The sequence below is a fragment of the Eptatretus burgeri genome, chromosome 24 (assembly GCF_056783735.1).
Source record: "Eptatretus burgeri isolate ZD-2024b chromosome 24, Ebu_testis_v1, whole genome shotgun sequence".
In the NCBI taxonomy this organism is placed as follows: Eukaryota; Metazoa; Chordata; class Myxini; order Myxiniformes; family Myxinidae; genus Eptatretus; species Eptatretus burgeri.
The window spans coordinates 1,753,212-1,764,535 of NC_140984.1; the positions used below are offsets into that span (position 1 = coordinate 1,753,212).

The 11,324-nt window shown below is 44.6% G+C and overlaps 1 protein-coding gene across 1 annotated transcript; it reads left to right on the top strand.

The window, feature by feature from the left end:
• Positions 1-1,014: 1,014 nt before the first annotated feature.
• LOC147007873 (Krueppel-like factor 6) lies at positions 1,015-3,899 on the top strand. Its single transcript, XM_085866257.1, has 4 exons — positions 1,015-1,047; positions 1,810-2,413; positions 3,323-3,446; positions 3,833-3,899. The coding sequence occupies exons 1-4, from the start codon at positions 1,015-1,017 to the stop codon at positions 3,897-3,899; spliced, it is 828 nt and encodes a 275-aa protein (XP_085722383.1).
• Positions 3,900-11,324: the final 7,425 nt, after the last annotated feature.

Below are 11,324 nucleotides of genomic sequence, written 5' to 3' on the forward strand. Positions count from 1 at the left end.
TGGCAGCAGAGAAAGCTGTCACTGATTTCCTCGAGGTTTGTTGTTGCCTGTACAAATTCTTCAGAAAGCCCACTGTTGCTGCACAGTATATAAAGGTGAGCGGTTAAAACGACTTATTGATCAAAGGTGGACGGGACATTCAGCCACCGTGTCTGTGATCATAGGATCTTTTAAGGATATCACATCCTTACTGTCGGAGATTGATGCAGAGCGCACCTACGGTGCAGAGATGAGGATGGAGGCTGTTGGGCTTTTGGGGGAAGTCTCTGGGCCTGCCTTCATGTTCATTGCTATCTTTGTACAAAAACTGCTGATGTTGTTCGATGGCCCTAACAGACTCTTGCAGGCAGAGGACATGGACTTGCTAACGGGGTTGGAGCTGGTGGCGAGTGCTACAGAGTGCGTGAAGAAACTCCGCCCTGAGGATGAGTTCACTGATCTGTGGAACAAGGCCAACGATGCTCTCGCACTTCTACACCTGCACCACCAAAACGGAGACGCACAACGCATAAGAACTTGGAACAGTTTGTAGTTTTGGAGACTACAGGACAAAACAACGACAATGACAAGACGGAACTGCAGAGGGTTTTTTTTACAGCGCAATCGACACTGTGCTTGGAGAGATCGCTCGGCGCTTCAGTGAGCGCAACACACAACTCGCCCGTTCACTCGCTGCCTTGAATCCTGAAAATGGCACGTTTTTGGATCCCCACTTGCTCCAGCACATCATGACATGAACAAAGTCAACCATCAGTGAAACAGAGTGTGTGGTTGCAAAGCAGTTTATTCGCTCACAGACAGAAAAGCAGCCAAACGAGAGATGGCAACCTCAGTATAGATGTGTCAATGCTGCATGAACACAATAGTATACCGGGTTATCAAAAATATTAAATATAACAATTGTGCCCCTCCCCATCCAGTTCATATGCCCCCCCCCTTAATACTGAGCCCTGGCTACGGGCCTGCTTACCCCAAATATGGGCACAAGCGTTTCGTTCTGGCTTGGCTGTAAATATGGGCTTAGAGCGTTCTCTCTGCCCAATGAGGGTGTGAATTCCCCGGTATCTTTGTCCGCGTGGGTAATTAGGTATATTGAAGTTTGGAAAATTGACCCTACCCCACGCGGTCGGATTATTGGCGATTCATGGTCCGGTAAGGGACTTATCGGACTTATCCAAAAGGCACGACCTCAATTCCAGTGTGTTCGGTGGAGCTGACTCTACTGTTCCCTCTAGCGGTCGTGATCGCCACCAATACCCGGCCCCGCAACAATATAACTTATCAGGATAAATAAATTATTGAAAGATCCTGCTGTCTATCATATTCAGACTCTATCTCACAATGGGGAAGAATCACTAAAAAAATTAAATAATCCTCATCCGAATTCGGATCTTCACCAAAATTTAATCAAAAGTTTCATCCAAGTCCGTCCACAACTTTTTTGAGATATCGTGCTGTGTTGCGTTTTTAGCCCAATCTCTCAATGGTGAAGAATCGCTTTGAAAAATAATTAATTATTGAATCAAGATCGAGATTCGGATCTTCACCAAATTGAATCAATTCTTCCTCGTCACACACCCAACATGTCCACCCAACATGGGATAAACATTGCTTGTTGTGCTTTAAAAGTTTAGCTGTTTTTTGTTGTTGTTGTTGTTGATCTTTTCATTAAAACAGCAAATTTGTGTGAATTTTTTACTAAAATGATATTCAGATTGCCATGGTAGTAACTGCTACTTTCACTGAAATGGGATAGTGATCCAAGTCCGTGTGAAACTTTATGGAACCCTTCGTCCTGTTTCGCCACAGGTGTGCCTTGAAATGGAACGATACCTGCAGATTAAGCCCAGCGACAAGGATGTAACGGGTATCAAGGAGGAGGACAGTGGGGCCTTGCAGAGGTTTTTGGCGGCTTATGTCGAATCTGAGGGGCGAGGACAGCCTCCGACCCAAGGAATCGTTTCCCCAGACCTGGCGACCCAGGAGATCGTCACGAATGTGGTTCCTTTGGAGTTTCTTGTAGTAACAACTTGGGATGGTGTTCCTTGGGGGAGTGGACCCTTGGGAGTCGGTGTCGAGGCGATGGCTGCTATTCCACCTCCTCCACGGACAGTTGTGCCAGGAGCTTTGGCCCCACTGGTCCCGGAGAGTAGCGTCGAGCAGTTGAACGAGGCATCAAACTTGACACCACCTTCATCTCCTGAGCCCGAGACACAAGCCAGGCCCAAGTTGCAGGAAGCTTCGGGACGGCCCGTTATCAAGCAATTAGGCCACAAATATGGGAAGCTTGGACAGAATGGCACTGATGACTCACTGGACGACAAGAAGTACATCTATCTTTGTTTATTCAGTGGGTGCTGCAAAGTCTACACCAACAGTTCGCACATCAAGGCACATGTGCGCACACACACGGGTACGAGGACTCAACTCGCAATGGTTGCTGTGATTTCCGAGTTTAAAAAATCTAAAAATTATGAAATTATTTTATTATTGTTCAACGAGGGTGATGACACCTCCCTGTTGCAAGCTTCCTTCTTCATATTCTTCCTGTCCCTCTCTCTTCGAAAGCAGCACATAGCTGCTCGTACCGTCGTTGCTCGGGAGCGTGGCTGTGCCATTGCTGCAGTTCACCCTGCAGGTTGGAGATTTGTAATCTGTTCAAGGTGCCGGCTAGATAACTCACCTACTCTTCATTCAACACACCATGGGATTAAACGTCGACGAGCAGGTGGGCAACCGGGCTCAACGTCCATCAGAGGGACGGCACACTTTGTGATGCGTGCGAAGCGCAAATTTCGGACTATTTATCTTCTGGTCCGGAATCGAACCCAGACAAGGCAGCTTGTGGTTCTACATTTCATCAGAAACATCAGTTTAAGAGAAATTGTCTGAACCAGGAAGTGCTACCCCTTGTTTCAGACGGCTATTGACATCCGATTCCAGATTGGAGGTTCCATCAAGCCTCAGAGAAGTTGATGCATGCAACATTAGTTGCATTGACGTCATAAGTGAAACGGCGTTGATAACTGCTGAGCCAATAACTGCTGTACAGTTGGTCGATGATCCGTTTTGATTTGTCTTAATATTTGGGGCAGCGTTCATCGGTCCCAACAACAAGCCGACAGGCATTCCTCACTCGGAAAAAACAATGCCAGGAAACTTTTTTTTCCCATTGTCAGCCATCAGGCCTGCTGTCGGGGATACAACCCAAGCTTTGGAATGTGACGGCATCACACACCTGCACGCAGGTCGATTGTGCAGGCTTGCTGTCATCGGAGCAGACGTTAATCCACTGGTTCTCTCTCCATCCCTCCCGCCGCAGGTGAGAAACCGTACAAGTGCTTGTGGAAAGGCTGTGAGCGGCGGTTCCCTCGTAATCATGAGCTCAAGCGACACAATCGCAAGCATACCGGAGCGAAGCCGTACAAGTGTGCAAACTGCGGCAGGTATGGCAGCAAACGTAGTCGTTCGCGTCGTTTCCGCCACACCTTTCCTCCCTCTCCGTCACACCGTTTCTGCCACACCTTTCAGCCACCTTGACCGTGAAGCCAACACCAGGCCTTTGTGCATGTCCCTTCCGCCAATTTTATCTTAAGCCATGGTATTTCACCTCGACACGCGTGTCGGAAGGAAGTGTTGTAGTTTTATTCCAATTGCACTGCAGGTGAAAGGCGATATCGTCAACTGATGCTGCGGTCTTCCTCTTGAGTGTGCGGAACTACTGTGTTGCCTATCAATTGAACCTTTTTTCGACATGGGTTGCCATGTTGCTCATAAATTGTCACATTTGTTGACTTCTTGCTGTTGTTGTTGCTATCTCCTCGGTGTCCAGGTCTTTCTCAAGATCGGATTATTTCGCCCGGCACGTGAGGAACCACCCCTGTGCTGCTCCGTACTGAATGGCGACCTCGTGTGGAAGACCACAGGGATTGTTCTGCCGCGCGCGTCACTTTTGCCGACATGGAAATTACAAATGAATGGGTGTTGAGTACCTTTGATGGAGAAGAACGTTCTGCAATTTATTTTGTGTGGTTTGCACAGCAGTGAGCCGATTCTTACTTTGACACATATCTCGGGCTGTGGGTGTCGTTACCCAAGACGACCTCATTTTCAGGTGCTCCAAACGTTGACGTCTCGGTCCTTCACCCGTTTGTTTGTTTTTGTGGACCTTGACAATTCGGCCACAGAATTACACACCGTCTGCTATTCCTGGCCTGGGTTAGTTCTTGCAGTGTCAGTTTCCTCAACTTCTCCAACCACCGCACAACGACCCTGCTCCGCTCCAACCAGCCCATCTCGGAATAGTCTGTGCTCAAGGCCCGTCGTTCTCATCAGGACTTCAAATTCCACATTTATCGTTTAAATGTGTCGTTACGAACTCACCAAGTCACGCGAACACGACTCCAAAATAACTTGAAGAGCTGATCGGTTTTGACACTGACAGATGTGACTTTCAATGCGCATGTGTCAACTGTGCTGCGGACATGTTTGGACATCTGTGGCCGGCTTTTTGTCACCACCTCCACAACCCTGGCATGATGGCTTTGCACCCTTTAATTTATTTAAATATTTTTTTTATTTTTTCCTTGCACACACCCCTTTATTTAAACCTCTGTATCCCTGGCATGATGGTTTTGCACCCATTAATTTATTTAAATATTTTTATTTTTCCCTTGCACACACCCCTTTATTTTAAAATAGCTTTTTTTTTTAAACTTGGACACACCCCTTGATTTTTAAAAATTATTTTATATATTTAAAAACTATTTATACACATTAACATGGTGTTCGTCCAAGGCAGAAAACATCCTTGGGGAGGGAGAAAATTAAGTTGTTGCAATCTCCGTCATATTATGCCGAACCCCGCCCCCCGCCCCCCATCAAGTTTTGTTAAAATTGAACAAGTAACAACCGAATATATCATTCTTCTTCCCTTTGAGGCGAAGCCCCATCTTCATGCTTTTAATATGGTGTCACCATGAAGGAATTGGAAATAATCAATGGGTGCTTCATTGAAAAGGAAGATCGTGGTTGAAATAAATATTTTAAAGATTCATAAAAAGTGTGTGAGACTCCCACTTGGTGAACATGATCAATCCTTTTAGAGGATTCTCAGAGATGCCACCCTCAGACCATACCACCCTGAACATGCCTGATCTCATCTCATCTTGAAAAGCTAAACAGTCTCAGGCCTGGTTAGTACCTGGATGGGAGACTACCTGGGAACACCAGGTGTTGTTGGCTTTTTTCTCTGCAGGGGGAGTCTTCTTTTGATTTTTCTGTTTGTTCAGATGCTTTCTCTGGTGAATTCGTTTTCACCATTTAAACTGCTGCTTGTGTAGCTGAGTCGCTGTTCAGCAGTCCAAAAAGGAGGCCTCGGCCGGTTGTTAACTTTCGAGTAATTTGTTGTATTGAGGTTGCAAGTGTCATTTGTTGCCGGCATTAGTTGGTGGAGGTTAAAGATCCCACGGTGTCCTTTGCAAAGAGGAGGCGACGCATCGCCAGCACCATGGGCAGATTCTAAATTCCTGCCCAAACCTACAGAGGGCATTGCATCAGCGGCACATCCTCATACTCAGCCAATGATGCTCACCCGCAGACTTGTGCTGAATATGATAGAGGAAGAAGAGTTTGTCTCTGATCTGTGACATCACTGTCGGTAACAATTGGTGGTTTGCCCTGGCAACAATTGAAATAATTAGCTTCTTTCAACAACGAAAAACGTCAACTCCCGACGAAGAGCAGCCGCTAGGGTCATGCTATTTTCATTATTATCGTTCATTTTATTGCAATCATTATTTTGTTTTTTATGTTAATATTATTATGCTATTAACATGATTGTTGTTATCTCGCCACTGAAAGTGGGCAGAGGTTATGTTTTCACCCTTGTCTGCCTGTTTGTCTGTCTGTTTGTCTGTGAACCGGATATCTCAAAATGGTGGCTTCGTTAAGCACTCCGTAAACATTTTTGCCTGCACACCTAAAATCATTTCTATTGCATAAAGAGGATCACCGCACATCTTTTCTGACCGGTTGTCAGCTTGCTCGTGTATGCATGAGCGATCACGGAGGGGATTTCGAATAGATTTGTGAAAACCGACCAGTTTCAGTAAATCATCCGTACATGTGACGTGTTCACTCAGACTATCAGGTTACGTGTCGTTTTATAGTTACTCGGCGTGGTTAAAATGTTTAACAAGTTCACAGCACATTAATGTATCTACTGGATACGAGGAAGTGGGGTCGGAATGACACCGTCAGTTCCTCCACGCCCTTGGAACAACACCATTGAGGTTCCATAAAATCTTTGGTCCAATTCAAATTCACCAACACACATAACCCGCCATCTTTGGCCTTGCCGGATTGCTGTCGGTTGGACAGCGGATTATAATTGTACATGTGTGTATATATATATATATATATATATATATATATATATATATATATATATATATATATATATATATATATATATATATATATATATATATATATATCGATATATTATCCTGGATAAACCTGCTCACGATGGTATCGGCAAGATGGAAGTAACCATCCTAACTTTGTGGAATGTTGCCATACACACGCCGAGTCCGCTGGCATCCTCGTCTTTTGAACATGACGTGTTATTACAGGAGAACGTGATTGGGCGTAGCGGAAGGAAGTGGGCGGAGCGTAATAAAGTGGGCGGAGCGGAAGAAAGTGGGCGGAGACTCCGCGCTCTCCTCTCAAGTGGAAGCGTCGCCACGCCCTGCTTTTCCACCAATCGGAACGCGTCGCTAATTATTGGTGAACACCCAGATATCCCCAAGGCTTGGGGAGCATGTGGGTGAAGGTTCACCTTGATCTGTCAAGCCGTTCTGGTGAAGATTAAAAAAAAGGTTTATTCTTGAAAAAGAAAATAGCTGCCAAATCTCGGGGTGGTAATAGATCCGGCAGGTGAGCAGGCAGCACAGTGCCAGGCGGCTATAGGTAAAGCAAATAAGGTTTTAGGCTGTATTTGGAGGGGGATCATGTATAAATCAAAAGAGGTGGTGTTGACATTGCATAGGAATTTAGTGAGGGCCACATCGAGAATATTGTGTACAGTTTTTGTCACCACGACTCAGGAAGGACATAGATGCCATGGAGCGGGTTCCGCATAGGACTACGACATTGATTCCTGGCCGAGCATGACTCAGCTCTGAGGAGCGGCTGAAGGAGACAGGACTTTGTACACCAGAAAGGAGGCGGTGACGAGGAGATATGATGGAGATGTTTAAGATAATGAAAGGTGGAGATAAAATAAGTGAAGATTAATTATTCAACAGAGTAGACAGTGATGGGACCAGGGGCCAAAGCCTGAGAGTAATGAAGAGGAGAGTTAAGATGGTAGTAAGGTAGGGGACTTTCACTCAGAGAGTAGTTAATGCATGGAATGGTCTCCGTGGAAAGGTAGTGGTAGCAGAAAAAGTAGATAAGTTGGAATTAGATAGGTACCTGTGTGGAGAGATTGTATATCTCCCAAGCTGAGAATAGCCATTTGTTCGCAGAATTACTTTTAAAAAGTAAAAGAAAGAAAGAGCCAAAAGCATTCATTATAGAGTTCTCTTAACAGCTGCAGCTCTTGGTTGTGTTAATAGCCAAAGCATGTAGTCTTTTTCATTGTGACACAGCTGAGCATCTGGCTTTTTATTGCCCTTGTAAAACCTTGAGCCAAGAGAAACCCGATCGTAAATAAACCTTGAGCCAAGGAAGCTCGGTCATAAACAAGCCTTGAGCCGAAGGAAGCTCAATCGTAAATCAGTGCCATTTGACACAGCACAACAGCTGCTTCCACTTTCCAAAAAGTAGACTAAGGAAAGGAAGGTAAAGGCTCTTAAAAAGTAAGCCGTCTTCCTGACGCCCTGGCCGGATAATGACCAAACCAGATGGCTTTTAGAGCCCAAAGGGAGGAAATCAGCACCAGGCTTTTCCACCTTGGAGGAAATTGATCTTTCGGAAACAAAGTCTCAAGAGAAAACAGTGATGGGAGCTGGGCCAATCTTGAAACCAGATGGTCGCACAAGGGGCAGGGCAAATTGTATATAAGGCAAGCCAGAGTGCCAAGCTCGAGAGTTAGATTGAGCTGGACTACTGTGGGTATTCTGTGTCTCTCTATATCTCTCCATGTATACATGTTTGGTGTGAATTAAAGCTCTTCTCTACCAAGACCATACGTGTGGACAGCGCTCGATCTCAGCACGAACACCGTGGTCTCAACACTCGGAATTTATGAAAATAGAGGGGTATGGGGATGTTGATAAGACTTTTCGGTAGTTTGAGTATTGATGGGTGATTGTGTGCATGTGTACAGAGTGCTGTTGGTGGGGGGTCTTGTCAAGGGGAGTTGTGTGGTTGATGTGTGTTTTCAACCAAGCCCATGCCCCCTCTCCTGAGGGGAATAAAAGGAAGAAAAAAACCCCCCCAAAAACAAACAAACAAAAATTTATTTCATTCATTAAAAACATTTTTTGCATTTTCTTCCCTGGATCTTGTGTTGATGGGTTGGTGTGGTGTTCGCGCAGGCATGATGGGCTGAATCTAACAGGCTGCCACCTGTTAGATTTCCATGTTATTCCTTGTTCAACCACGTGACCGATGACATCATAGGTGGAAAACTTTATTTGTTCCTCATGGATAGGTGACCAGACCTGTAAAGTTTTGCTTCGTTCTGTTCAGCCGTTTCGAAGAAGATTTAAGGTTTTTATAAAAAAAAAAATATATATATATATACAGTGGGGAGAACAAGTATTTGATACACTGCCGATTTTGCAGGTTTTCCCACTTACAAAGCACGTAGAGGTCTGTAATTTTTATCATAGGTTCACTTCAACTGTGAAAGACGGAATCTAAAACAAAAATCCTGAAAATCAAAATGTATGATTTTTAAATAATTAATTTGCATTTTATTGCATGAAATAAGTATTTGATCACCCACCAACCAGTAATAATTCCGGCTCTCACAGACCTGTTAGTTTTGTCTTTAAGAAGCCCTCCCATTCTCCACTCATTACCTGTATTAACTGCACCTGTTTGAAATCGTTATCTGCATAAAAAAAGCTGTCCACACTCAATCAATCAGACTCCAACCTCTCCACAATGGGCAAGACCAGAGAGCTGTCTAAGGACATCAGGGACAAAATTGTAGACTTGCACAAGGCTGGGATGGGCCACAGGACAATAGGCAAGCAGCTTGGTGAGAAGGCAACAACTGTTGGCGCAATTATTAGAAAATGGAAGAAGTTCAAGATAACAGTCAATCTCCCTCGGTCTGGGGCTCCGTGCAAGATCTCACCTCGTGGAGCCTCAATGATCATGAGAAAGGTGAGGGATCAGCCCAGAACTACACGGCAGGACCTGGTCAATGACCTGAGGAGAGCTGGGACCACAGTATCAAAGAAAACCATAAGTAACACACTACGCCGTCAAATTAAAATCCTGCAGCGCACGCAAGGTCCCTCTGCTCAAGCTAGCGCATGTCCAGGCCTGTCTGAAGTTTGCCAATGACCATCTGGATGATCCAGAGGAGGAATGGGAGAAGATCCTGTGGTCTGATGAGACCAAAATAGAGCTTTTTGATTTAAACTCCACTCGCCGTGTTTGGAGGAAGAAGAAGGATGAGTACAACCCCAAGAACACCATCCCAACCGTGAAGCATGGAGGTGGAAACATCATTCTTTGGGGATGCTTTTCTGCAAAGGGGACAGGACAACTGCACCGTGTTGAGGGGAGGATAGATGGGGCCATGTATCGCGAGATCTTGGCCAACAACCTCCTTCCCTCAACAAGAGCATTGAAGATGGGGCGTGGCTAGGTCTTCCAGCATGACAACGACCCGAAATACACAGCCAGGGCAACTAAGGAGTGGCTCCGTAAGAAGCATCTCAAGGTCCTGGAGCGGCCGAGCCAGTCTCCAGACCTGAACCCAAGAGAAAATCTTTGGAGGGAGCTGAAAGTCTGTGTTGCCCAGCAACAGCCCTGAAACCTGAAGGATCTGGAGAAGATCTGTATGGAGGAGTGGGTCAAAATCCCTGCTCCAGTCTGTGCAAACCTGGTTAAGAACTTCAGGAAACGTCTGATCTCTGTAATTGCAAACAAAGGTTTCTGTACCAAACATTAAGTTCTGTTTTTCTGATGTATCAAATACTTATTTCATGAAATAAAATGCAAATTAATTATTTAAAAATCATACATTTTGTTTTTCAGGATTTTTGTTTTAGATTCCGTCTTTCACAGTTGAAGTGTACCTATGATAAAAAATTACAGACCTCTACGTGCTTTGTAAGTGGGAAAATCTGCAAAATTGGCAGTGTATCAAATACTTGTTCTCCACACTGTATATATATATATATATATATATATATATATATATATATATATATATATATATATATATATATATATATATATATATATATATATATATATATATATATATATATTGCTGCCGAACCACTTGACCGATGACGTCATAAATTCCCATCCCTCCATGCAATTTAGTCCAAGATGACCCTGAATTTTCATGATCTGATAAAGCGTTCGACATATGCAATTATGATGTCATAACAAAGCCACCTGTGACATCAAAAAATCGAACTTATTTCCCATGGGGAGTACTTTCCATGTGCCAAGTCTCAATTTTTTTCCGAGATATTTGTGTCATTTGTGTCATTCGGCCAGCACCACCGCACTGATATATTTGTGTCATTATCCGAATTTGTGTCATTCGGATAAGCGATTGCAGAGAAAACAAGACATTAGCTTGGACAGATGTACGTGCGTACACCACATGGCCAAAAGTTTGTGGACATCCCTTCTAATTGGTGGATCCGGCTATTTCAGCCACACCCATTACTGACTGGTGTATAATCAAGCACACAGCCATACAATCTCCATAGACAAACAATGGCAGTAGAATGGGCAGCACTGAAGAGCTCAGTGACTCACTCTTTCATTCCTCTTTTTTCCTGCCTTTGGAACAAACTCCCACACTCTCTTCAATCCCACTCCTCCCTCTAGGTCTTCAAAGCAGATGTTCACCACCACCTCATATCTTCCCCCATCCAAAATCTTGATCTTTTCTACCCCCGTTAATCCAACCCAAGACCACCTCCTTTCAACTTCCCTGCTTTCCTTCCTGTAAGTCTCAGTAGTGCCATCTTGTTTACCCCGTGTGCCCCACCTCTCTCCCTTCCACAGATCTCCTGTTGCCTTTGTTCCCGACTATTTTGTGCTCCCCTCTTGTTTCCTGCCTTGTTATATGTTTCTGTGTCTCAGCTCTTACATGAGCCTCGACTTGAATG